This window comes from Aphelocoma coerulescens, chromosome 7, assembly GCF_041296385.1.
Source record: "Aphelocoma coerulescens isolate FSJ_1873_10779 chromosome 7, UR_Acoe_1.0, whole genome shotgun sequence".
NCBI classification, from domain to species: Eukaryota; Metazoa; Chordata; class Aves; order Passeriformes; family Corvidae; genus Aphelocoma; species Aphelocoma coerulescens.
Window position 1 is genome coordinate 32,270,180 of NC_091021.1, and position 24,404 is coordinate 32,294,583.

The 24,404-nt window shown below is 42.6% G+C and overlaps 1 protein-coding gene and 1 long non-coding RNA gene across 2 annotated transcripts in view; both read right to left on the reverse strand.

The window, feature by feature from the left end:
- The window catches only part of DPP10 (dipeptidyl peptidase like 10), a 251,064-nt gene extending 233,474 nt beyond the window's left edge, over positions 1 to 17,590 (reverse strand). Inside the window, exon 1 of the mRNA XM_069021194.1 lies at positions 17,333 to 17,590. Within this exon, the coding sequence (XP_068877295.1) occupies positions 17,333 to 17,404 (72 nt within the window). The 5' untranslated portion in view covers positions 17,405 to 17,590. The remainder of the gene's footprint in view (positions 1 to 17,332) is intronic.
- A 1,009-nt stretch (positions 17,591 to 18,599) lies between these two features.
- Positions 18,600 to 23,331, reverse strand: LOC138113187 (uncharacterized). Its single transcript, XR_011152039.1, has 3 exons — positions 23,259 to 23,331; positions 22,362 to 22,440; positions 18,600 to 22,263 (listed from the first exon to the last, which is right to left on the reverse strand). It is a non-coding gene; the product is annotated as an uncharacterized lncRNA (long non-coding RNA).
- Between the last annotated feature and the right edge of the window lie 1,073 nt (positions 23,332 to 24,404).

Here is a 24,404-nt window from a genome sequence, read left to right on the forward strand (position 1 = left end):
AGTGAAAAATGTAATATCTGTGCTATATTTAAGTGCAGATCTCAAAGCACACTCAGGTCCTCAGCTCAAGCCTCACAGGTATCAGTATGCTATCATGAACAGGGCCAGTAAACAACTCTAAGCAAAGAGTAATTTTTACTGAACTCTAACTAATGCTCTCATTACACAGAAAAGTGAGGTTTTATGCTGATCTACACTATACCCCTCTGAACAGCTTGCTGTTTGCTTTTAAAAAATACACAGTACAAAGGTCTTTAGCTTCCTCTAATGTTCCCAATTACAAAACATTAATCTTTGTCAATCACCTTTGTCTAAGGTTTATATTTTGTGCCACCAGAACACTCTGACACAATGCCACTTCTTCTCCTGGGAGCCAGCAGCCTGAGACAACTCTGAAATCATGACATAACTCTAATAAATCCCTAGAATCATGCCAGCACTGTTCGGGTACAAATGAGCCCTGAAGCAGATCCTATGATTGTGATTCAGCAGCCTCACACCATCACAGCAATGGCTCAAAGGCACTGCAGACCAAGCCCCCTTTCTCCACTGGCTGGGATGGTCTTGCCTAGTTCCTCCTAATTCTGTTTGCTCTCCATTTCAAAAGGAAAAGCGCACAAACATCTGAAGAAAATCCAGCTCAGACATTGCTATGTTTTATGCAGAGGAAATGTTCATAAAAATTGACTCTGAGAATGCATTTTTAATAGCAATGAAGAAAAAAAAAATTTTTGCATTGGAGATTTAACCTGCCTGTACTGGGATCTGAAATCATTTCACCAGGCTAAGATCCAGACTCATTTCACCGTCGTTGCAAGCATCTAATTTAAGAGCAAAGTCACCCAGGCTTCCCTCTATAATTAACCACAAAAGACTGATGGCCTGAATTGTTCTGCTGAAATACCTCAAATTTGTCTCATCCTCCCCGCTGATTTAAGAACTTCATCTAAGGCTTAAAGTCAGGTAAGAGGACTTTCAAATTAAAATAAATAAATAAATAAATAAAATAATTAATTAAAAAATAAAAGAAGAAAAAAGAACAGAAGGCAACCCAGAAACCTAGAACAGAAGATAGCTTTAAAAATACAACAGCCAGACAGCTACTCAAGGTCCACAAAATATTTAATGCCCATGCACTAAAATGTTACAAAATTGAATTGTGTTTACCGTTTAATGAAGCAGATGGACAGAGCATGTGCTGTTTTCTCTGCATAAAAGCCCAATCAAAGTAAAACAGCATCCCTTCTGATGTCCACATGTTGGTAAAATCGAGGGATTAATAAGGATGCAGTCAGAGTCATAGTGCTTTGCTTCAAAGAAATTCACAAATGAAGATTAATTTTAACAACTTGATGCATATCTGATAAATAGCACTAGACATACAGAAAATACATGTTTCAAAGTTGTATTTTCATGCAATTATTTGAAAAGGCTTTGTCACAGTGGCATGAAAATTGGTTACTGTCTACTGGTTTGTAATCATTTCTGCCTTAAATTGGTTTTCAGAACCCCAAGTACCTCAGGCTGGATGTTGTGAGCATTTGGCATTTCTGAATGTTGATCAGTCACACTCCAGAGGAAAGTGTTTGCAAGCTCAGTCTGTGATTTTCCTCCCAGGTTTGCCAGTGGCCAGGAGAGATGAAACCACACACACATCAGCATCTACAGCTCCAAAGGGTGGCAAATCACCATGAAAGGTATGGAACCAGCACACTGGACAAGATTCCTGTGCAGACTGTGGGAAAAGCACAGACCCAACAACAGGAAGATGCAAGGCCTGGTGAAGGAGATCTGGGTAACCCATTTTGGACCAAAAACTCCCACCATGGCAAACTTTAGGAAAAGAAGAAACTGCTTACACACCCATATGCCATCCCGAGTTGTGATAACGCCTCAGGACACCCGGGACTTGGGCTGTATAAAAGTGGTGCCTCTGGAAGAACACTTAGGGACCCTCACCACCAAGAAGACCAGAAGAAGAAGGGCCAGCTGGACTGCAGGGACACATGGTGCTGACTATAATCTGTCTCTCATTTTCTTTCTCCCCCCTGTCTCTTACTATTTCTATCCCTCTCTGTCTCAATCTCTCTCTCTCCATCTCTCTCTCTCACTCCTTGCTGTTAAATAAAATCTGTACCATTGACTTTAGCATATGGTCTAGTTCATACTTTAATTTGGACCCTAACATTATTTCAGGAGTGGGATCCTAACATTATTCCAGCAGAGCTTAACATTAGTTGGTGTCAGAGGTGAGATTGTAACCCAGGGTACCAGTCCAACCCCAAGTTCACAGGACCTGGCACACTTTCTGTGGGCACTGGTCTGTGCCGTGGTGCACAGTGGGTGGCCCACCCATGCCATACCCCTCTTCCCAGCTTTTAAACTATTAACACCTTGTCTAAAATCTGTGATTACAATAACATAAAACTACCACAAACTGTTGCAATATTTTCCTTATATTTATTTCATGGGTGTATCATGATCCAATCCAGTACAGGAGCCCTTCACTCTGACCAGCAGCACAGGAGCTAGAGGCAGATTACATCCAGACAACTGGTGGCTTTATTATGTAACATTTCTGAAAAGGAAAATGGGATTGAGTGGTTTATCTTAATGTTCAAGGATTGGGGATGACTGGATTAAAGTTTTTTAGTCACTGTTCTGTTACTCCTACCAAGACTGGCTTATACTATGAAGGACAAGGGATGTTGCTTAGAGGAAAAGGTTATTTGCCCTAAGCTGTACTGCTTGGAAGCAAAAGTTAATATGGATCAGATCCAGCTTCATGAATTCCACATCTTGTAAGAATGGAGAAACTCCTGTAAGGCTGGTTTCTTCAAAGCCATAGCATAGTGAATTAGAACACAGCTACTCTCTGAGCAGCAGGGCTACCAGCAGTTTCATTAATATCCAAGAAAATATCGATAAAATCTCCAACTGAATTTACACAACACATATCCCAAGATGAAAACTTAAGTAACTCTCAACTTAACAGCTACATGTTTATGAGCCCTTCTAGTGTTCTGGGGAACATTTTCAAAGCACCTACCATTGTATCATTTCAAACTGCATCACAAATGTTCACTACCCGAAGTGTAAACCCCCCTGGGAAGCAGGTATCATTACATTCAACTACAGTTTGGTTTAGTATCACAAGTGATTTGATGCCTCCAAACTTCCACATTTGACTGCAAGCACTAGGATAACTTCCAGGGATGTGAGTGTATTTTGAAAGAAAAAAATGAATAATCCCTAGGGGAAGCACAGACAATAGCTTTTATACATGTCCATAAATCATAAATCCGGGCACAAAAAGCTACTCTTGGTCAGTGGCAAAATAATGAAACCCAAAATAAACCATTATGTTTCTTCCAGAATTAGACTCTTTGCAAGTTTCTGAAAGACTCTTTGGGCATGGACCCAAAAAGGAGGAGAAAAGGTCAGAGACTTGAAATGGGATGAATGCACTCACAATCCTTTTCAGAAGTACCAACTGGTTTATCTTCCAATTACTGTTTCCAGAGGCTTTTTGCAGCCTCCACTTTCACTGGTCCATGCTCAGGGTCTGACTCTGAAGGTTTTGGGGCCTTACAGCAAAGTAGGACCACAACATCTCAACAGTTGGCATGGTCCAAAGAGCAGGGACTTATCCGGGGGGTCAAGATACCAGCAGTGGATTCAGAATGAACTCTCCAAGTCTGTATACACAAATAATTATTACACAGACTGCAGCAGGTGGAAGTTATCTCTATATGGCATGCTAAAGATATTCAATTAAATTAATTCCTTATATGCATAGAACTATTAATATTCACCAAAAGTCCTTGAGCAAGAAAGGTCACCATGAAAATAATCCTAAAGTTCTAGTTAAATGTTTCCAGTCAAACCACATGGAGACCCTCAGCTACTTCCTTTCCTAATACACAAACTTGCTGACTCTTTTTCCAGTTTGATGGGATTGTTTACAAATATTCTGTTTATGTAGTGATTTTTTTAAAATCAAATCACTTCAAGAGAATGAAATCCTCTTCACTCCCTTCTCCTCTGTACGGAAAGACACTCTCCCCATTCCAGAGACAGCCAATGCAAACTGCAAATCACATCAATTCACAGCTATTTTAGAAAAACTGAAACAGAAAAATGGAAAATGGAGATAACAGTATTAATTTTTATCCACTTGATACTTATCCTATCTATTCAGACTTCAGAAAAATGCTTTTGTTTCCCTCGATGCTCCAACTGCAATTCAATCTTGGATGATGATTGAAGCCCTGTCACAATATAAATAAAACTTTCCGAAACGCTTAGAACGGAGCTGCAACTGCTGAAGTACAAAACCACAGAAACAAAATCTTTGATGTCATGTAGCTGAAGAATTGAACCCAGTAGCTGCTTTGAAGAGAAATAATGAAAGGTCCTACAACCCTGTACACCAGAAAATATGGGATATTTCTGTGACTCTGAGATTCAGAGCTGAGGGCCTCTGTACCAAGAGCCCTGGTTCAGAGATCCATAAAGAAACAGGCTTTTCCTGGTGAAAACAACTCACCCTCACCCAGATTAACCTCCTGGCACCCTCCAAATCCTGATTTTACTTATAAGTTTTATACTTGAGGTGAACTTCTGGAGACTCTCAAATTTCATGCTTCACTAACATCAGAGAAGGCTGCATGCTGAATGCATTGCCTTTGGGCAATATCTTAAAAGCCAACTAACTTCTGATTTTTTCCAAATGATATTAAATCTTGATAACTGAGAGCTGTTTTCAAGCACTTGAAGGTAAGGCACAGACACCTCCAAGTCTCAGAGGACTGTAGCATGCTCAGAAAGTAGATATATTTTTCATAAGTATTGCTAAAAACTTAATCCGTAAAATGTATGGAAAGAGCTCATATGATAACAGGTAAGGAATTTTTCTGGTAGCAAAAAGAGTCACAGAGACAAGAAGAACAGTGAAATAGAGCACAAAACAAAAAGCAAACAAAAAACAGAAAGGGCATTGCAGTGTCACTGGTTCATCAAGGTCGAGTTGCAGGAGACTTACTATTGAAAACACCCTCATAATATGAAAACATTATCTCCATAGGAACATTCTCTTTCTCTGATGGGATTAAAATAAGAAGCCTGATTAAAAACAAAAACTTCATTCAAGGCAGAACAAAACCAAAAGGAGAATCTTTTCCCATGTGGAAAAAAAACTAATAATATCACCTGGAAGTTTCCATCTCAGTGGAACAAAAATGTGAAACCCTTGCTGATTAGGAAACACCTACTCCTGTGTTTTCTCCAGGACCAGTTGAAACTGATGAAGGGTCCCTTAAGATACCTCACAGAGCTCACCAGTTTATTTCATGGATTTGCCTCAAATGTTCATGAAATTTAAAGGATTTACACTCTTGAAATGTCTCTCCAACAATCAGGGTTCTTCTAAACTACAGTGCCTATTCTAAGCTTTGCACAGATAATTCTGAGCAAGTTTGGTTTCTTTATTTTTTACAGAAATTATTAGGAGAGGCCCCAGACCTCCCTGGATACCGTGAAAGAGAGAAACTGGAGGACTCAGAGGGACGAGCTGTTACAATGCATGACATGGGCTGATGAGTACAGGAATGGAAACACGAGACATGCAGACAATGCAGCTGTGCCTTTGTGTGTGCTCATATAAAATATCCAAAAAGTATGAACAGAAATTATGGACAACTATAAATCAGAATAATGAGGTATCAGAGGAACTGAAAACCAGCCTGAGTTTTCTCAGGACAAAACAATGCTGCAGCTTTACTGCACTGAACTGAAGGCAACACACCATCTCTGCTGGTGCACTTCAAAATATACCTCCAGATCTTCACAATGACCAAGGAACACTCTCAGAAGAGTAAAAAACCCCAGTGTTACTATGGGAGTAGCCCTTAAAAAAGCACACTCAGAATAATTAAGAAATACTTGGACAGATGAGCTATTTCACACTGACACAGCACATGGGGGATATTCTAAATTTGTGTCTTAGGTGTTTCTTTGCTTTCTTTTTCCTGATAGGAACGAGGATAACGAGAGACAGCACTGGAACCTGCAACACTGAGGTCTGATTTGTTGTTAGATTTCAAAGACCAGTCACTGGTTCCTGAACAGCAAGTACAGGTATCCAAAGGATAAGGTACTCAATCCAGAAGAGAGAAATTGGGTGATGTTTTTTAAGGACTGAAGTTCATGCATTGAAACTCTCAGTGAGTGGGGAAAAAAAATGAAAAAAAAGAAAGTATGAATGAGTTACTGTAGCCAAAACTCTGCAGAAATGCATGCACAGATAATTTATGTCACATATGTGTTTCACACTCCTACTGTTTTGCAGCACTCTGTAAAACCTGCTGTTATTACATGCTATACTGGCATGTCTATTACTTTTCAACAAGAAAATCATTACTTTGGCCTGCCTCCTGGTCTTGCTGAGTTTTGTATAGCTCACCTGGCCATTTCAAAAACACAAGCTGAAAAATTGTCTATAAATCAGATACTTGACAGAAAAAAAGAAGTATTCTGCACTATTTAGCACAGCCAGGGCTGTACTGCATCAAATTCTACTGTCTGCTTTTTAACAATACCATCACTTAGAAAAAATGGCACTAATATAATGGTTCAATATTCAGTGTAATGAAGTGGGCTCAGCAGCATCCTACCAGTCACAAAAGAGACATTACTGTCTGTCGCTTGGGAATAAACTTCCCTTGGTCGTGATTTAATCAACCTTCATTTTTAACCTGCATACATAAAACATTACATGCTAGAAGCCTTAATTACTTTGAAAAACACCTGAATAATTTAATCTTAAAGCACAGTTTTATCCATACCAAGAACCTCAAGAAACTCCTTCAGGGCAAAAGCCTCCCAGTAATCTGTCAGCTAAATCCAAGAGCCTTTGAAGAACCAGTTAACTCATTTTCAGTGACTAAACATTGCTTCTACAAATACTTTAAAATACAGACTTTGTCTACCTATTATGTGCAGGGTCAGGAAGAAAGATGCAATGCAGGAAAACAATCTTTTAGATTTGGCCAGGTCTCAAGAGCAAGTCCCAATACACCAGAGATGTAAAACAAGACTTGTTGGGAAAAAAACACCTCCCTGAGGTACAGAACAAGTGATCCACCAAACAGATGGAGTCACTCCACTGGAGCTGGGTGGACATCAGTCATCTGCACAGCCCAACAAGAACCTGCCAAAGCCACCAAACACGTGTTAATGTGTTTTCGTGCCTGCTTTAACCAAACCACCATATTACACATTCACAAGGAAGACACACACCAAGTTACTTTCACTGCAATAGTCCATGCAATAAAAAAGAAAGGAAAAAAATTAAGAAAGAAAATAACTACTTTCCTCAAAAAAATTGTGGCAAGGGAGATGCTGTATAACTAAAATTCTTGCTCTTTCAAGGAGGAAAAAAAAAAAAAAAAAAAAAAGAAAAAAGTTTGCATAATTCTGACAGCCAGATCAAGGTCCTGGCATGAGAGTTAACGCCAGGTCATGGATGAATGCTGACCACACCCAGCCAAAGTTCAGCCTTTGAAATGCTTTCCATAGTCACAGCTGCAGCTTTCAGATCCCAAAGTAAATATATACTAAGTTTTGCCAAGTGCTGCATGGAAATCAGTAGAATTCCATTCTTCAGTCTGCAGCTCTTCAGGAAAAGTTCTCTTTAACTCAGTTATAAGATAACGTATTCTTTCTTTCCTATTACAACAAAGATTTACAGTAGCACATAAAAAGGAGAGGAGGAACTTTCTATCATTGTCAGGCAGCAGAAAGGGAAAAAAAAGAGAGATGATTGCAATAAAGGTCGTTTTTATTCCCTCGTAGGAGTTCATTTGTATCAACTATCAACAATAGTAAAACTACCAGTAATTCACTGATTCACCAAGGCACCCCCATCACTCCATCTCCTGTAGACTGCAACCCATTACATTTCCCTGGAATACTACCTTTTTCCAAGGGCCAACAATTTTTGCTTGGGCTTCTTTCTGGAAACCATTTCTCATTTAAAGACACCAAAAGGCACAGAGTTCAAAACCTACCTCAGCATTTCTATTCCAAGGGTTAAATTGCCTGCCTTAAAAAATATGCTCCTTATTTCACTTTCCTTTCTGCTTTTCTTTTCATTATGTACCTATTGTTTCTCTTTATGATTTGTGCAAGACCAGGCACTCGATTGCAACACACACCAGCACCTGGAAGGAATTTCTTACACTGTGTCTGTTTTTTCCCTTAGCTGGTCACAGCCAGAGATTTCCATCTCATCCATCCCATCCCTCCTATTTATGTACCTTGTTTCCACCAAGCTCGTGCCAGCCCACATTTGAGATGGTGGATGTGCTGAAGTCCTGCTTTTAATGGAAATCCACTACAGTAAAATAGATAACGCCATTCCCCTCATTAGGGGAAGTGGTTTCCATGTAAATGTGACTATGGCTCATTACTCCATACTCTACTTGAGCACACTAAGCACAACACAGACAGGCAAAAAAACCCACCCGTTTTTTCTCAGGTATTTTGCAATTTGCTGACAATTTTTGTGTGCTGCTCCTCTCCTCCTTATTACCAGTGTAAGTGCAAATTCCTAGAAAAGATGGAAAGACTCACAGTGGTATGAAAGCAACACTCAGTGCTGGGTCTTCAGCATCCACAGATCACTGAGAAATAGGTGAGTGGTTAAGAGTCCTTCCTGCTCAGCTGAGTCACACAGGATTGTGCTGGCAGCAGAAACAGAGGAGGAATTTTCAGCCCGTATCTGCTGGGGTTAGATAAACAGGGAATACTAATTCTACCCAAAATCACGGAATTATGCAGATAAAATACTGCCTTCAGCACTATGAACCACTTCAGGGATAATCATTGAAAGCTATACTGGTTCATACCCACCATTCGTAAGTATGCTCTTTATTTCCTATTTTCCTGGAATAATGGATGGAGAATGGATGGTACAAGAAAATCAGATTAAACTGATTTTCTAATACAGTCTTTTTTTTCAGGACTACACAAATTTTCTAATGTGAGACTCCATTCACAGAAACAACATACATTGAAATAAATACAAAATCTTCCACCTGGAATTTCTAGGCTGCATAGATGGTCTTCAGGGTGAGTATTAACAAAGTGCCATAACCTCTCAGCAGGACCAGCACATGTGTTACCCCAGACACCTGTGGGGCTGCTCCACTGGCACAGCAAGCACAGATATATATGGAAGTGCAACGCTTTGGTAGCAGTAACTGCACCCTAAATGACAACCACTGTGATTACTATATTTCATATCATCTCAGGTTTCTGCCTTGAAGGCAGAAATCCAGACTCTTTGCCAACTACCAGTAGCACCAACTTTCTGAAACTCCTCTGGATTGTGAGGACACTCCTAAATCTTAGTGTTTTTCTCACAGAAGTACACAAATATCAGAGAGTCAGACTCGTGCTGACCACAGACCACCATAAGTGAGCTACCTCTCTATGGCATTGCTCAGTAACATTTTAAAAAGGCAGTCAGCTTTCCCCAAAAGTGCACTGGAGATCCATCACAGGCAACTCTGACATTTCGAGTTCCCAAAACAACAACACGCCTCAAACTCTGCCATTATTTCTGAAATTGTAGCCTTCAAGAACCCACCCAAGTCACACAGAAATTTTGCAATCAGCCAAGAACAGAACAAGGGCTTTTACTCTCCAATTTTGTAATCTCCATCCTCTTTCAAGTTAGTGCAACTCTTCCAGATACATCCACCTATGTAGAGCTAGGAAAAAAATCCCAGTTACAGAAGATCATATGATCTATAAACCTCCAGAAAGACTTAGACTCATTTTGTTTCCTCCTGTCTATTTCAGATTCTGAGTGGTCCTCATAAGGATCTCTTGTGAAACTGAGACCTCTCCACGACCTGCAACTCATTCATTCATGTCAGTGTATCTCTCTCTTGACCAGGGAGGCAAAAAACACTGGTGTGTTTGAAAAACAGCAAACAAATACCTACAAACATGTAAGACAGACTCAGTGTTGCAATGAAAAAGACAAAGTCATGCAATGTAGTTGTACCAGGCCTAAGCCAAGTGAAAAAAACAAACCAAATCATACAGCTGCTTTTAAATATATGCATGTATTCATCATCTTCTACGTTTGTTAAAGCTGAGTAGCAAAGAGAGAGCAGCAGCACTGGACAGGGAAGCCACGTATTAAGGACCTGATTTGCACAGCTTTTGTGTTTCTGGTGGTTACATGGACCAGCTCCAGTCTGATCCCAGGAACCCGATACCCACCAAGAGCTGGTGCACCCCACAGGTGCTGCTGGAGCACATCAGCTTCTTTAATTTCATCCTAAAGGAATCCAGCTCACAGTCTGAAACTGCTCTGGAGTGGAAGACAAAATTCATCAGGGTCAGTCAGGATTTGTTCACTGGTACATTTTTGATCCAAACTAAAACACTACCATGGCTTTTCCCAAAAGAAACATACTGCAAGCCAAGGGAGCCTTCATGAACTGCCCTTACTCAGGCCACCCAACTTTTAGAGCCATTATGTGTTTATTTAGAATTGTTATTAGACCACTGATTTAAACAGCTCTTCCTAAAGACTCAGAACTGCCACACACCACCACTCCTAATTAAGTGGACTTAGACTCAAACCCTTGCTCTGAAAGACTCCCCCAATATATCCTAAATGCTTTGATTTAACCGGGCTCTGAAGCCTGAGGATGGGAAAGGGGGAAAGGAGGTCAGCAGTCTCTGCACCGCCAGGAGCAGAGAGAACAAACACGGGGGATGAATGATCACTCGCACTGGCAGTGTTTGATTTACGTTCTTGCACTTGCCCAGCACTCCAAGCAAGTTTAAGTTTTCCCATTGGCATTTGGAATTCTCTCCGCATTCTCAAAAATAAAACTTCAATATTGGCCTGGTTTGTTATTTGGAAAGCTACAAAATGCTTTTCTTTCCTCCCCAAAGGAATGTAAATTGCAAATATTGCCCCAGGCAGTCTAAAATATGCCCCCAAAAGCTTTTAAAGAATCATTATTTTCCTTAAATTATCACATTGTTTAATACTCTCTAATTGATTTTCTTAGGCAATATCCTCCAAACGCCAGAGGGGTTTTTATCTATTTTATCTTAGAATCAGTCAAAACTATTTACAGATTCTCTACATAAATAACATGTAGTAAGTGATGTGGCTGTTACCAGCAGTGTTAAGAAAGATTAGAAAAGGTCTTTTAGCTTCAGCCTCGGATCTGTAGGTCATCCAATGTCCTTCCTAATGAATAAATACAGTAATTTATCATCATCAGTCACCACCAGCATTGTGCTTTTTACTATCATATATTAATGAACATCATTCGATGCAGCTGAGTGAAGCATATAAGTGTATGATTAAAGTGGAAAGGGACAGAGTTTGAGATATCCAAGATTCTGTGACTAATGCATCGACTTGAAATATGACACAGGTCCCGTAAGACTTACAAAGATGGTTTCAACATGTTACAGGTACCTGGTGGCAGGACATAGGCAGGTGAGATGACCTGTGCCTTTGGATGCAGTGTTAAAGAAAGTAAAATATGTGAAATACAAACTTGTACACCTACAAGTCCTTCCATAGGTCAGACAAATTTCAAAGCTCTGTTAGTTTCAAAAAAAATCCACAACAAAACACAACAACAAGAAAAACTACAATACCCCTCTAGGGTTCATTTATTACATTCTTTACCACCACCCTGGGAAGAGAGTCAGTGGTCATATTTGTGTGTCACTAACACATGCATGTAATCTCCAAATGCCCCCAAGTTATTAAAAAGTGATAAAATGATGGCTTTCAAATTTGAGAATAACATCAAACAACATCTCTGTTTGCTTAAAGAGTTCCTCCCTCTTGTTAATTATCAAAATATCTTACCTGAAGCAATACTTTCAGTTGGAAGATGCTGGGAATAAAACACTGACACTGTTTTTTAAAATAGCTAATACAATATGTATATTCAAATATCTGAGGCTACTAAGTAACCTACAGCATGCCTGCAATTCTTTCTAACACACAAGAGCCAAAAAGATTGCCCTGTTTCACAGTTTTTGATTTACTGCATTAAGTAATCCCTTTAATCCACCTGCAAGCGGAGGGCTCTAAATGCTGGAAGTCAGGTGCTGTGTGATGCTGCCTAGGTTCCCACACACTGCTTTGCAAGCAAGGCACATGGCAAAAAGGCACAGGAACCATGAGGGGAGGGTACCAAGAGCAAGAGAGCATCAGCGTGATCACCTTGCCTTGTGTCCACCAGCAGACACCTCTTTGTGGTTGTGCCCCAGGGCAGAGGGTGGATAAAGCACTGGAAGAGTCTTGGTAAAGTTTTCTGCATTAGGAAAGTGAGTTTCTGGCACTCATCTGACACTCATCACTTGTGAATTTGATGTACAGAGAAATACCCTCATGTGCAGAACATACACAGCTCAAGCTCCCCGAGATCGTGCATGCCCTCAGAGCAGTCACCAGATGTCACAGACAAAGATGCTCCTCAACTAACATCAGGAGCATCTCACCAAAAACGAGATCCTGCTCACCCCTGCCCCCACAGAGCTCAAAGAAGACAAGAACTGCAGTGAAGATAGAAGACAAGCTTCAGGCTTTTTGTGCCAATCACCACAACAGGGTACATGGCTAAACTACATCAAAACAGTCACCAAGCAAAGAGAAAACAAATAAAGACCACATGTACTATTGGAAAGATGACACATCTTGTGCCTTCCTCTAGAATCTGAATCCTGAACAATATTACAAACCACCACAGGTAATACATCTTCTTATAAGCTTCTCGTGCCGCTGGTCACACAGTCAACAGATATTGCAAGCCTGTAATCCCCCTTGCAGGATTCAGCAGAGATATAGTATGGCCTCTATACAGTGAAAGAAATAGAATTTAAAAGTTAAGATTCAAATGATAGCTCTTTATGAAATATTCTGGGCATAATAATACAACCTTATTTCACCACTTCTATTGGCTTTTCTTTCCTACTGTTTGTGATGTTGTGTTGAACCTTGCAATCCAGTAAGTTGGGGTAGAGCACCACAGCAAAGCAAGGTAAAAGTTCCACTAGGCTGGTAAGCAGGGAAAATGCAAAATCACTTGGGAATATGTACTAGAACTGGATTTCTTATTTCAGCCTGAAGCCAGCTCTGAACACAAGCAGGAGTGGGGGACATGAACCTGACCACCTAAGTCTTTCAAGTTACTGGAACTGTTGTGTGTATGTGATTAAGAGTTCAAGTTTCTGCCTGACCCATCAAGCTCGAAATTACCTGAGTGGGGCAAGGGAGACCCCTTTCACCTTGACAAAACCTCATTAAGGTGAATATTGCTCTGGACAGACACAGCTATCCATCAATATCTTTCCCACTACAAGATCAGAGTCTGTTTTAGGAAAAAGAAGCAAAACAATGAAGAAAGACACAAAAATAGAAATTATTTTGGCTTTAGTCACTGAAAAAATAAAACACAGATAATTGTCTTTTGTTCAGATGTGCTTTTAGAATGTGCCACTTGTCTGGTGACCACAGGAACTGGTCCTGAGACAGAAAAATTCAACTCCTTAAATCATGACAGTCAAGCAAACAGTAGCCAGTTGTCCTTGTTTACTAAACATGTAATATAAAGGCTTACCAAAAAATGTCCCTATTTAGTACAGCACAATGTCTGATTTGATTTGTCCTTTACCTGTTTCAAGAAGAATAATGTAGTAGATTCTAAAATTATATACAGTAAAAAAAAAAATCCACTTTTTTTTCTGTTTTAGAATCAATTTTAAAAAGGCATCAGGTTCGGAGAGCAAAAGAGGCTCAGGAGAAAATTATTATAAATTTCAAAGGCCTGTCCTCTGCACACACAAAGAACAGTGAATAGCACCAGGTGGTGTAGATCATCTGGCTTTTTGTAAACAGACTGAAGCCTCACAAAGGTAATACCTAGAGGAATTATCTTAGTTTGTCATCTGCAAAGACAGCAACATTCATCAACCAGCAAGTCATTCAGGTACATTAGATTTTTCAAATATGCTGTGTCCACTGACATATTTGAACCAAATGGTTTTGCCTTCTTAAAAAGATCACTAAACATCCTTGTCCAAGACCCCAGGACAGTTCTTAAGAGCTACAAGATGAAAACCACTCATTTTCATCCTCTAAAGGGAACTGAGGGAGCCACGTTCACTCCTGACACAGCGCTCAAGTGACAGAAGTCTGAGCACTTGGATAGAGCATTCCAGAAACACAAGTAATTTACAGCTATTTTCCTTTCTACAGATAGATCACCTGAACATAAAACTGTAATTTTTGCAATAAATATGACTCATCAGTCAGCAGTGAGGTGAGAATAAATCTGGTTAATTTATCAAATCGAATGCCAAAACATCAGTAGCACTGTTAATGGAAGTTGTTATTGGATGCCTTGTCCCAGGGGAGCCTTGGTGTAAAGGTACTGTCAGAGCAAGTGTTGGATATGAAGTTGTATCCAACTATTTATCAGGTGATGGCTGTGGAGGCTTCAGTCAGCCAACTCAAGCTTTTATTTAAACTGAAGAGTTCCAGCATTAGCCTGCTGTAATTTGAAATCCCAGCTTGGGTCACAAGCCTATACATTTACCAGAAATGCTTCACCTTTGGTATGACTGCTCTCAGAGGTATCTGTAAAACCAGACTTTGGAATCAGGAAAGAGATTTAAACTTAGAAGATCTTGGTGCAATTCCTTGTTCTTTCTAGGACTTCCTACTTCTCTATCAGAGAAGATTTGCTGGCCCTGCTGCCTCAGGAAACCCTTCTCAGAAAAGACACCTTCTTGTTATAAATAGATAATAAACTCCAGGTAGCACACTAAGTTCACACAAGCTCACCAGCAACATGAAATGTGAAACATGAGTACACAAACAGAGATGGATTTATTAAAGGCCCTAAGAAGGATGCATTTTCCATATGAGCAAGCCCATGAGAGTGCTGTGGAGTATGGAAAAGTCGACTGAACATATGAACCCCTCTTCTTCTTCTCCCCATGCTCACCACAGCATCTGCATGCTCACTCTGCAACTTCAACCACGACAAGCCAACAAAAAGCTTTGAAACAATTATATTCTTCTGTTGGGATCACAGCCACACCAGGCTGCTGCACTAACAATGGTTTCCAGAACAAACCTGAAGTCAGACACAGCCTCTGGTCAAGCCCTGGCCAGGGCTGAGCGTGTCCCATGGATCTTGGCTGCTGCAGAGGTGCATGAATGGACATCCACAACCCTGGGCTCCTTCTGCATGGAGCTCACTGCAGGATTCAGGCCTCCATCCTTATTATGGGCATTCGAACCCACAGAAAGACTTGCTATTCACTAAAAGCAGCATTTTGGATGCCATGCTGTTACATACTGCATGATGTCCCTGGCACCTAAGGCAACAGGCAACCAAAGCTGATTCAACATCAACTTTAATCAAGACAAGCAAATTTGGTCTGAAAAACCCAATCCAAATATACAGGACTTCACATCTACACTTCATTCAGCCAGGCCCACAGACAAATCAGTGGCTGCCACATCCACCACTGGCAGAGGCTGAGAATTCCACAGCACTAAGGCAATAACACTTCTATATTTAGGATAAACTCTTAATATTTAGTGTGCTTTACATTGATATCTTACTGCTGTTCCTCCTTACAACCTAAAAAAGCAGCCAAACTGGTAATTTTTCTCATACAATATTAATCCTGCTTTGAAAAGACTTCCACCTCCAATAATTGCCAATTCAACATCTCTGAACTGAATATAAAGAAACAGAGATTGGTTAAGTTCAAGTACTTTTTATTACACCTAACAGCAGTATCCCTCTAAAGAAAAACAATGTCCTTGAAATTTATGAGCTCTATGAACCTCTGAGTCCATTTAAAATGATCCTCACTTTTCCATAAATTCTATTTGCATAGAATTTAAGCACTGATGGAAGTTACCCATCTATGTCAGATCATGCAACTTATGCAATTAATTTATTCAAAAAAGATCAAATGTATTATTTTACCAGCATTATATGAAAATGTGCCATAGTGCATACATTTCCGAGCAGAAAGCATACATCTTTAAATTTATTTAAATGAATGAATTCACTGATACCGGACGGATTCCTCAGAGCTGAACGTGCAGCCTGGGTGTGCTTGCAGGACTGGGTACTCGGACTCGGGCTTTCTAAAGCAGATCTGAGCCCAGCAGCTTCCACTGCTGCCTTTTTTCACCCAATACGAGTGTATCGACGGAAAATTAAGCTCCGCGGATGGATGTAGCGGAGAATGAAAACGTGAAATGCAGTTCCCCACGTCCTGTGAGCCCATTCAGCGTGCCGGAGCTCCGAACCAAAAACGGAGCGCACGGACATGTGCAAAAAAACCCCCTCCATTGGAGTTCGCATATTTTAAGGTGTTCGGGGGCGAGGGAGAGCTGAGCGCTGCCGGGGGCCCTCTCCCGCCGGCTGCCGAGGGCAGATGCGCGGCTGCGGCTCCGGCACGACCCCCTCCCCGCCCCGGCTGCCGAAGGGTCCCCCGGGGCCAGCCCCATCCCTCCCGATGCCTTAGTGCTGTCGCCCGGGAACGTCAGGCACAGCGATCTGGTGATGGAAACTTCGATTTTGTGACGATGACATCCAAGTTCGGCTGCTCCCCGGTACCATCTCTCATATGCGGACGCCGCCCGAGACTCGACAGCTAGCCGGTACCGAGAACACCGCTACCGAGAGGCATCAGCACCCCGCTAGCCTCACCCCCGCCAGCCCACGGGGCGGCACCGTCGGGCCAAGGGACGTGACTGCCGCCCGGCCGCTGCCAAAATCCTCCCGGGAACCCTCCCCGGCCTCCGCGGCCGCTCCCTGCCCGCCCCGCGCGGAGCGGGCGGCGATGAGGAGCGCCCCGCACCGCCGGCAGCCCCGGCCGCTCCCGCGGTGCCACGGCTGCTCCCGCGGCCAGGGCAGCATCCGTGCGTCTCCCCCGGCGCAACTCGCGGGGAAGCGGAGCGCAAAGTACAGCGGGACCCGCGGCCACCGGGCCCGGGGCTGGGATCCAGCCCCGATGCGGATCCCGACGAGGCTGAGTCCCCCTCCAGGCGGCCCCCAGCGCATCCCCGACACAGCTCTGCGGGGTTCCTTCTTCTCCCCGACCGAACCGCCCCGAGGGCGCCCGTGTCCCCCGTCCCCCTCCCGCGTACTTTTCCCCAGCTCCGCACAACTTCTCCGGGACGGCGGCCGCCCCCCGCCCCGTCCATCCCCGGCCCCTCGCCGGCGCCTCCCGCCGCGGCTCGCACCTGGTCGGGCTGCGGCGGCGGCGGGTTCCCCCTGCCGCCCGGGTGCGCCGGCTGCTCCTTCATGGCTGTCATCGCAGGGGCTCGGCGCGGCGCCTCTCACTGCTGCTGCGGCCCCGGGCACCCCTCCCTCGGCGCCAGCCGCATGACACCAGCCTCCCCTGGAAGTGGCGCGGCGGAGGAGGAGGAGGAGGAGGAGAAAGAGGAGGACGGGCGGGGGGCGCGGAGCCGCCGCCGCGGCAGCGCCGCTACCGCAGTGCCCCGGCGCGCCGGTGCTCAGGGGGCGCCCGGCCCCGCCGTGCCCCGCGCCGGGGGGCGGCCGCGCATCAGCGCCGGGCGCGGCCGCGGAGCGCCCCGAGCGGGCACGCTCTGCCCGCCCGCCCCGCTCCCCCCCGCTCCGCCCGCCGTGGGCCGGCCCGCCGCCGCCAGCAGGTGTCAGAGCCGCTCCCGCCGGCCCGGGAGAGACCATCCGCGCCCCCGCCACGGGGGCGTCGCTGCCGTCTGCGCCGGGGCCGCGCCGCCGAGACCGCCCCGAGACCGCCCCGCGGGGACCGGCCCCTGCCGCTGCTGCCCCGCCACCGGCGGCGGAAACCGCGGAGGGGCTGAAGGGAAGGAAAGGGTGAAGGGAGCCCAGCTACGCTGTTTGCTTGCTGTAACGCTTCTGGTGCCCCACAGCTGCGGACTTGCCGGGCAGGGCAGGAGCTGTCCCGCCGCTGTCCAGCCCCGCCGCTGTCCAGCCCCGCCGCTGTCCAGCCCCGCTACGGCGTTTCAGCAGCGAGCGGCCAAAGGCGCATCTCCCCGATCTGTACCGGAACGTGCCCCGGCCTGGGAAGCTCGGCATGGGGCATCAAAACCCTGGTTTGCACCAAGACACTCATCTTGGGAAGCCCGAGGCTGTTAAAGGGGTTCCAAGGACCAGTTTAGCTGAGCTCAGCACAGGAGGCCCTGATACGGAGCTAGGAAAAAGGAGAACGTTAGGGAATACCACAGGGACCAAGCTTACCCTGTGTCCCAAAGCCATATCGTCGGGTAGCTTCAAGGGGTGTTCTATGTAAGGATGAATAAAGGAGACCATCTCAAATTTTATTCTAACCATCAAGAAGGAAATAGTTGAACTGTGAAGACAGATGCTGACTCAAGGCATAGTGAACATGAGCCTTTGTAAGGGAAAAGAACCTGAAACTCAAGCAGGTGAAACACCTGGGCTTGGGCTGGGCTGCTTGTTAATTCGCGTTGGTTTCATGCCCCAGCACTCAGGAGGATCGAGAACACAAGACTGTCTCCATGCAGGAGATGGAGCGCTGGGATGGGATTTCGTGGCTGTCAGGAGAGAGAGCCCCAGCACTGTCTTAGTCAGCCTGTGTCTCAGGAGGCTGCAAGGTAGAAGGAAAGCTGTCAGCACACAGTGAGAGGAGCTTTTGATCATTTTTAATATATTTTGCATCAAACCTCAGAAGAAAGGTCAATTCTGACTGGATGGTGAGCATAATTAATGGTGACAGAGATCTAAGATTTCAGCCTATGCTGGGAACTATTTAAAAAGGGACAGAAGGATGACATGGGACTGAGGAACTACACACCAGGCAGCCACAGAATAGAGAGCACTGAGTGTTTCCACCTTCCACTATCACCCATCGCTGTGTTGACTCCTCCACCAGTCAAGAGGCATTAAAAAAGCCAAGCAAACGAACTTTGCAAGCACCTAGACAAAAACTAGATGATGACTAATAGCCACCATTAATTTGTCAAGAGTTTATCATGTCAAACAAACCTAATTTCTTTCTTTAATAGGCTAACCAGCCTGTCAGCAGGAGAGCAGTGAATGTCACCTAGATTGACTCACAAGGGCTTCCAGCACTGTCTTCCAGGAGAGTTTCATCTGGTACAGAAAAATATCTTCCGAATAGAACTAAAACAACTATCTACAAAACTGTTTCTCCAGCACCATTTCCATTTGCCCTTGCCAGTACTGTCAGGACAGCTGCTGAACACAGGAGCCAAGGTCAGGGAATGCACAGCAACACAGACATGTAGCAAGAAGAATCAGAAGTGTGGCAAGAATGTGCTCTGAAGGAAAACTGAAAAAAATCTGGAGCAGTTAGTCTTAAGAGAACTGGGAGCTGATACGGAAACGCTGTTCAAATGCTTAAAAGGTGTTACCAAAGAATGAAAATAATCTCTTGATTGTTGTCTAAATGTCTGTCTGGAGCGATATGAGTATAATTGGTGATGCCTCAAGTAGGAGAATTGTCTATATTAACTGACTCAATCTCTTTTTGTTGCTGACTTTATGGTCCCTTTCCAGCACAACACCGTGGGCCACCCACAGCCCCTTGCATGAGACCCAACTACAACGTTGTTCTCGCCTGCACAGTTGCTTTGTCTCAGACCAGGAATCGGCAGATGCTGTGCTTCTCTTCACACCATCTCTTCCCTTACCTCTCCTTTTTACACATCTATTTTCTCTCTTATAATTCATTATTTCCCACCCCCACTGCTGTCAACCCTGTCCCTTCACTTCCTTGCCCTCTGCTGCTGTCTCTTTTTGTTTAATTTTCTCACTGTGCAAAGAAAAAGCAAAAAGGGCAGCAAAGGTGGCATCTTGTGCACTCCCACACCTTTTTCTCTGCCTTACTTCCACAGACCAGCCTTCACTGCCAACCCTGCCTTTGTTTTGGCTGCATTCTGTTGGACTTGGGGTCTTGTTTGCACTGAGCAATGTATAACACAGGGAGACTCAGATTTTGCCTGTGGCCTCTAGGTGCTACAGTAATACAAATAATAAGTCTTAGAAGCAGACATGTTCTGATTCATGCTGTTTCTGGCACAGGTCTATTGCAACTCAACTAATTATTGAGCCCTCATCAAAGCAGAAGAATTCTAATGATTTAGGGTTTGAATAGGCATGTTTCAATCAAGATTACTTTCAGCTTGTTTTCAGTGAGATCCGTTGTGATGGAGTTCCACTGTTAATCAAGAAGGAAAAAGACATTAGCAGTCAGTTTAGCTCAAGCTTGGTTATTCATTAACAATATATTCACTGTGAGGCTTTATCACTCTAATGGACTGAGATATGCAGCATAAGGTTCACAAAGGTTGTGCATGCTGGTGGTTGGGTTTTCATAAATCAATTAGAATTATGGGAAATGAGTATTTTTGGGGTAGGACTTTGGGAATTGGCTCTATATACACTGATTCTTATCTACAGTTTCTTAAAATCAAAGCCAAGACTTATTTACAGCACTCAATCTCACCTTTTATCATTATTTTTGAATATTGGTTCATTGGTTTATAGTATTGATGCTTTGGTGATATTTAATTAATTCACCAGAATTCACTAATGCCCACGCCAACTTTTATTTAGGTCTTTTTTAGTAAATTACTGTTTAAATATCATTTGACTGGGCTGCTTAAAGGAATAGATGTTCTACAGCCATTAATAGGATGTATCTTTGAAACTGGAGCCTGGTACTGAAACTGCTGCCACATGGGTAAAGCAACTAAGTTGTATGGTGGTTATGGTGGTTCCTTGTACCACTTTCACACAAACACCAGGGAAAGCTTCTAAGGCTTGGGTGAAATAGTTGCAGAAAGCAACAGAATTATGCTCTTAATCATTTCTTTTACAGTTGCATTACGTTAATCCACCTTTCCATGGAACTGTTATGTTACAGACTCCTTGTAACTTCCTCCATCTTCCTCATCACACACAAGATCTGGGTGTATGAGTCAAAACATAACATGATTATTTTATGTTCCACATAAGCTGAATATCAGCTCCATCAGAGTATTATTCGATCGCTACAGCTCGCGTCGCACGATGACTCAATTACACATATGTTGTCTTGACACAGCAGACTAATATGCAGTAAAAATTTTGGACAGGCAGCCAGCAAAGTCTTTGAAAAGGAAAGAGGTTGGACATATGTGCAAAAAGAATACAGCAGAGGACACCACATGTAAGGGGAACTCTCCTTTTTCTTCCTGAAGAAACCCTGGTGGTTTATCGCTCTCCTGGCTTATCAACCCTTCAGGCCAGAGAAGGTGTTGGGAGCATCCCCAGGTGCCAAAGGCTGCTTGTGTGCCACGTGTTAATCACTCCAGATCCCTGGGACATGGGCTGCGAGCTGCAGGGTCTGAGCTGAAGTACATATAGAAAACCTGCTTATGATAACCAAGTGATTTCATTACCTTGTGTCATGCAGATGCTGCTCTGTTCAGGCCACCATGAAGAGACACAGCATTGCTGGCACAGTGAAGGTCCCGGCCCTTCCTTTGGCAGTGAGTTTTATGTTCCATAAATCTGCTGCTGCTCCAGTGGTGGAGTTTCAAAGAACAAACCTCCATCAGTTTTGTTTTCTGTATATTTTATATGGCCCTCTTTACTGTGCAATTGCAGTGAAGATGTAGATACTACCTGTTTATAAGCATTCCCATAAAAATAAGAAGCCACTTAACAACTTTTACATCCAGTTGAGCCATTCCCACAAAGAGTGTCTGGGGTTTTTTGTCATCAAGTCAATTGTTCACAGCACCAAGTCTGACAGAGTTCAAGAAGAGTTTAGACAATCCCCTAAGGCACATGGTGGGACTCTTGGGGATGGTCCTGTGCAGGGCCAGGAGATGGATTTGATGATCCTTGTGGGGCCTTCCCAACTCAGCTTATTCTGTGATTCTGTGATTCTGTGATTCTGTAGCTGAGATCAAAAGACTGTCAATCACATCTAGCCAAGAACTTCAGCACACAGGCTCTTACAACTCAGGAAAAAAGACTTTCATCATATCACCCACAGCCTCTGTGTAGTCCAGTTGATGACTTAATGAAAGATGCAAAGTCAAGCCTTGAGAGCTTGTTGATGGCTTTTTCAAATCAAATCTTATGAATATACTCTGATTATTGATTTCTGACTCCTTTTAGAGCTCTGGCCGCTGGGCTAAAAAAAAAAAAAAATCCTTGAAATTATAAAGGTGAACTTAAAAATAAAACTAATGTCACCAAAACCCGAGAAAAGTTAAGATGATTGTTCCTCACTTGTGTTTTAAGTGGATCTGTGGGCTTGTGAAAACTAAAAATACTTCTCCAGAAGAAAATCACTCTGAGTCACATAAAGCTGAAAAACAGACAGATTGTGGTTTTGTACAGAATGCTTTTTAAATTATGGCTTTAAATAACTAAATATTTGAACTTTGCTTCTTAAGAAATTCTTTGATAGAAGGAAAATTCCAGGCACCTTCTGCATTCAGAAACACATTACATTCTAATGCCTGCTTCAGTGAAAAGCTATTCTTTGTGAATAAATTGTACTCATGTTTTTTTCTCCTTGTCTTGTTTTAGATAAAACAATCAATGCCAACACTGAGTTAATAGAAATAAATGCAAATACATTCCAGCAGGAAAGTTACAAGACTTATTAAAATACACGTGCAAATATTTCAGCGGAAGTACAGAGAACAAGACCAAGTGTAGACAAAAATAACTCTCATTATCCAACAAACAGCATATTCTGACAATAGTTCAAAGGACATATTTGTCCTCCCCTACTCCCAAACTCTCTATGGAGAAACTCTATACAAAGGTATTAGTGGAATTTAAATCATAATGGCAGCTTCCAGCAAAAGATCCTGATCTCACAAGCAGTTCATTAATATAAAACAGCTATAATTTAAATAATAATATAATGTAAAACTACTCGTGCTTATCACTGACACTACTTTTACTCAAGAAAGCAGTTATACAAGTTATGGAACAGGCTGGGAAAAGGCAAGACTAGATCTTAGATTTTGAAACATTTGCCCTACTCTGGCCATTGCACTGTATCTTTAGTCTGACAAAAGTTACTTTAAGAGTAACCCATGAAAATGTTACAGCAGAGTTTCAGCCATGAAAATCTGTTACAGCAGAGTTTATATAAAAAAACTTTCCGCTTACTTTGTAACTCTTAAGAAGACACACCTGAAACTGAGGGAGAAAACAGTACAATTTGTACTGAGGATCAACCTGTGTAAGAAAAAAATTAAGGTTCAGACCTTTAAAATTCTCTTGATGAGTATTTGTAGTAAAATGTATCAATCCAGAAATATGGTGCAATCATATATTTGCAAATCTGTCAACATTTTATGGATTAAACACATTTAAATTTGGTCTGGTCTGGGAACTCAGAATTCTCATATTAACATGGGTGTAGATCAGAAATATGCCCAGAAAAAGCAGAAAGATTATTAGAGTAGCCTCATGGTTAAAACCACAAGTGAAAGGCTGATTTTTTCATCCTTCATGGTTGCCATGCAGCTGTTCCTCAGAGAACTTCACACTGCATGGATATACAGAAACAGCAAATGCTTCCCTGAGGATCCCCTGCCAGGGGTAAATAACTGATAAAGAACTGAGATTAACATGCAGAGCCAGGCTATGACCTAACCACAGTTTACAAAAATGCAATTGGCCTCTTCAGGAATCCAAGATCTACCTGGTACTCCTGGAAGACTTGTCAGATTCACAGATATTTACCCATGAGGGATGCAGCTAAGAAATAAGTGGGATATTAAGCAGGGCTCAATAAATTAGGCACTTACTACTAAAAATTACCCAGACTAAATGCTTAAATTAATTGAGCAATTTTGAAAATGTTGCCCTTGTACAGTACATAACAGGGATGGATTAGGAAGACCAAATTCCACTTGCTAATTCGGGAGGGTGGCAAGGAGGAAGAGCAGAATGAAAAAAGAAAACAAATTTGAGAGAATGATGGGAGGTAAAAATCAGAACAGAATCATAACAAACTGCCATAATCTACAATAAAATTAAATTTGGAGAAAAAACTAAGTGAAATGTCTTAATTACACTGGATTACTTACATTTCTTACTACTAAGCAAAAGTATACATTTTCCCTACTATGTTATTTTAATTTAGTTTTATTACATTACTATGTTAATTTTACTACATTGCAAAAGTCAAAATGAATTTCAGCCAGAAAGAAAAAATTCCAATGCCAATAGAAATTATTGTCTTCTCCTATTCTGAAATTTTATAAAAATCTATATAATTCCCCTGACTCTTTTAATCAAACTTCATTT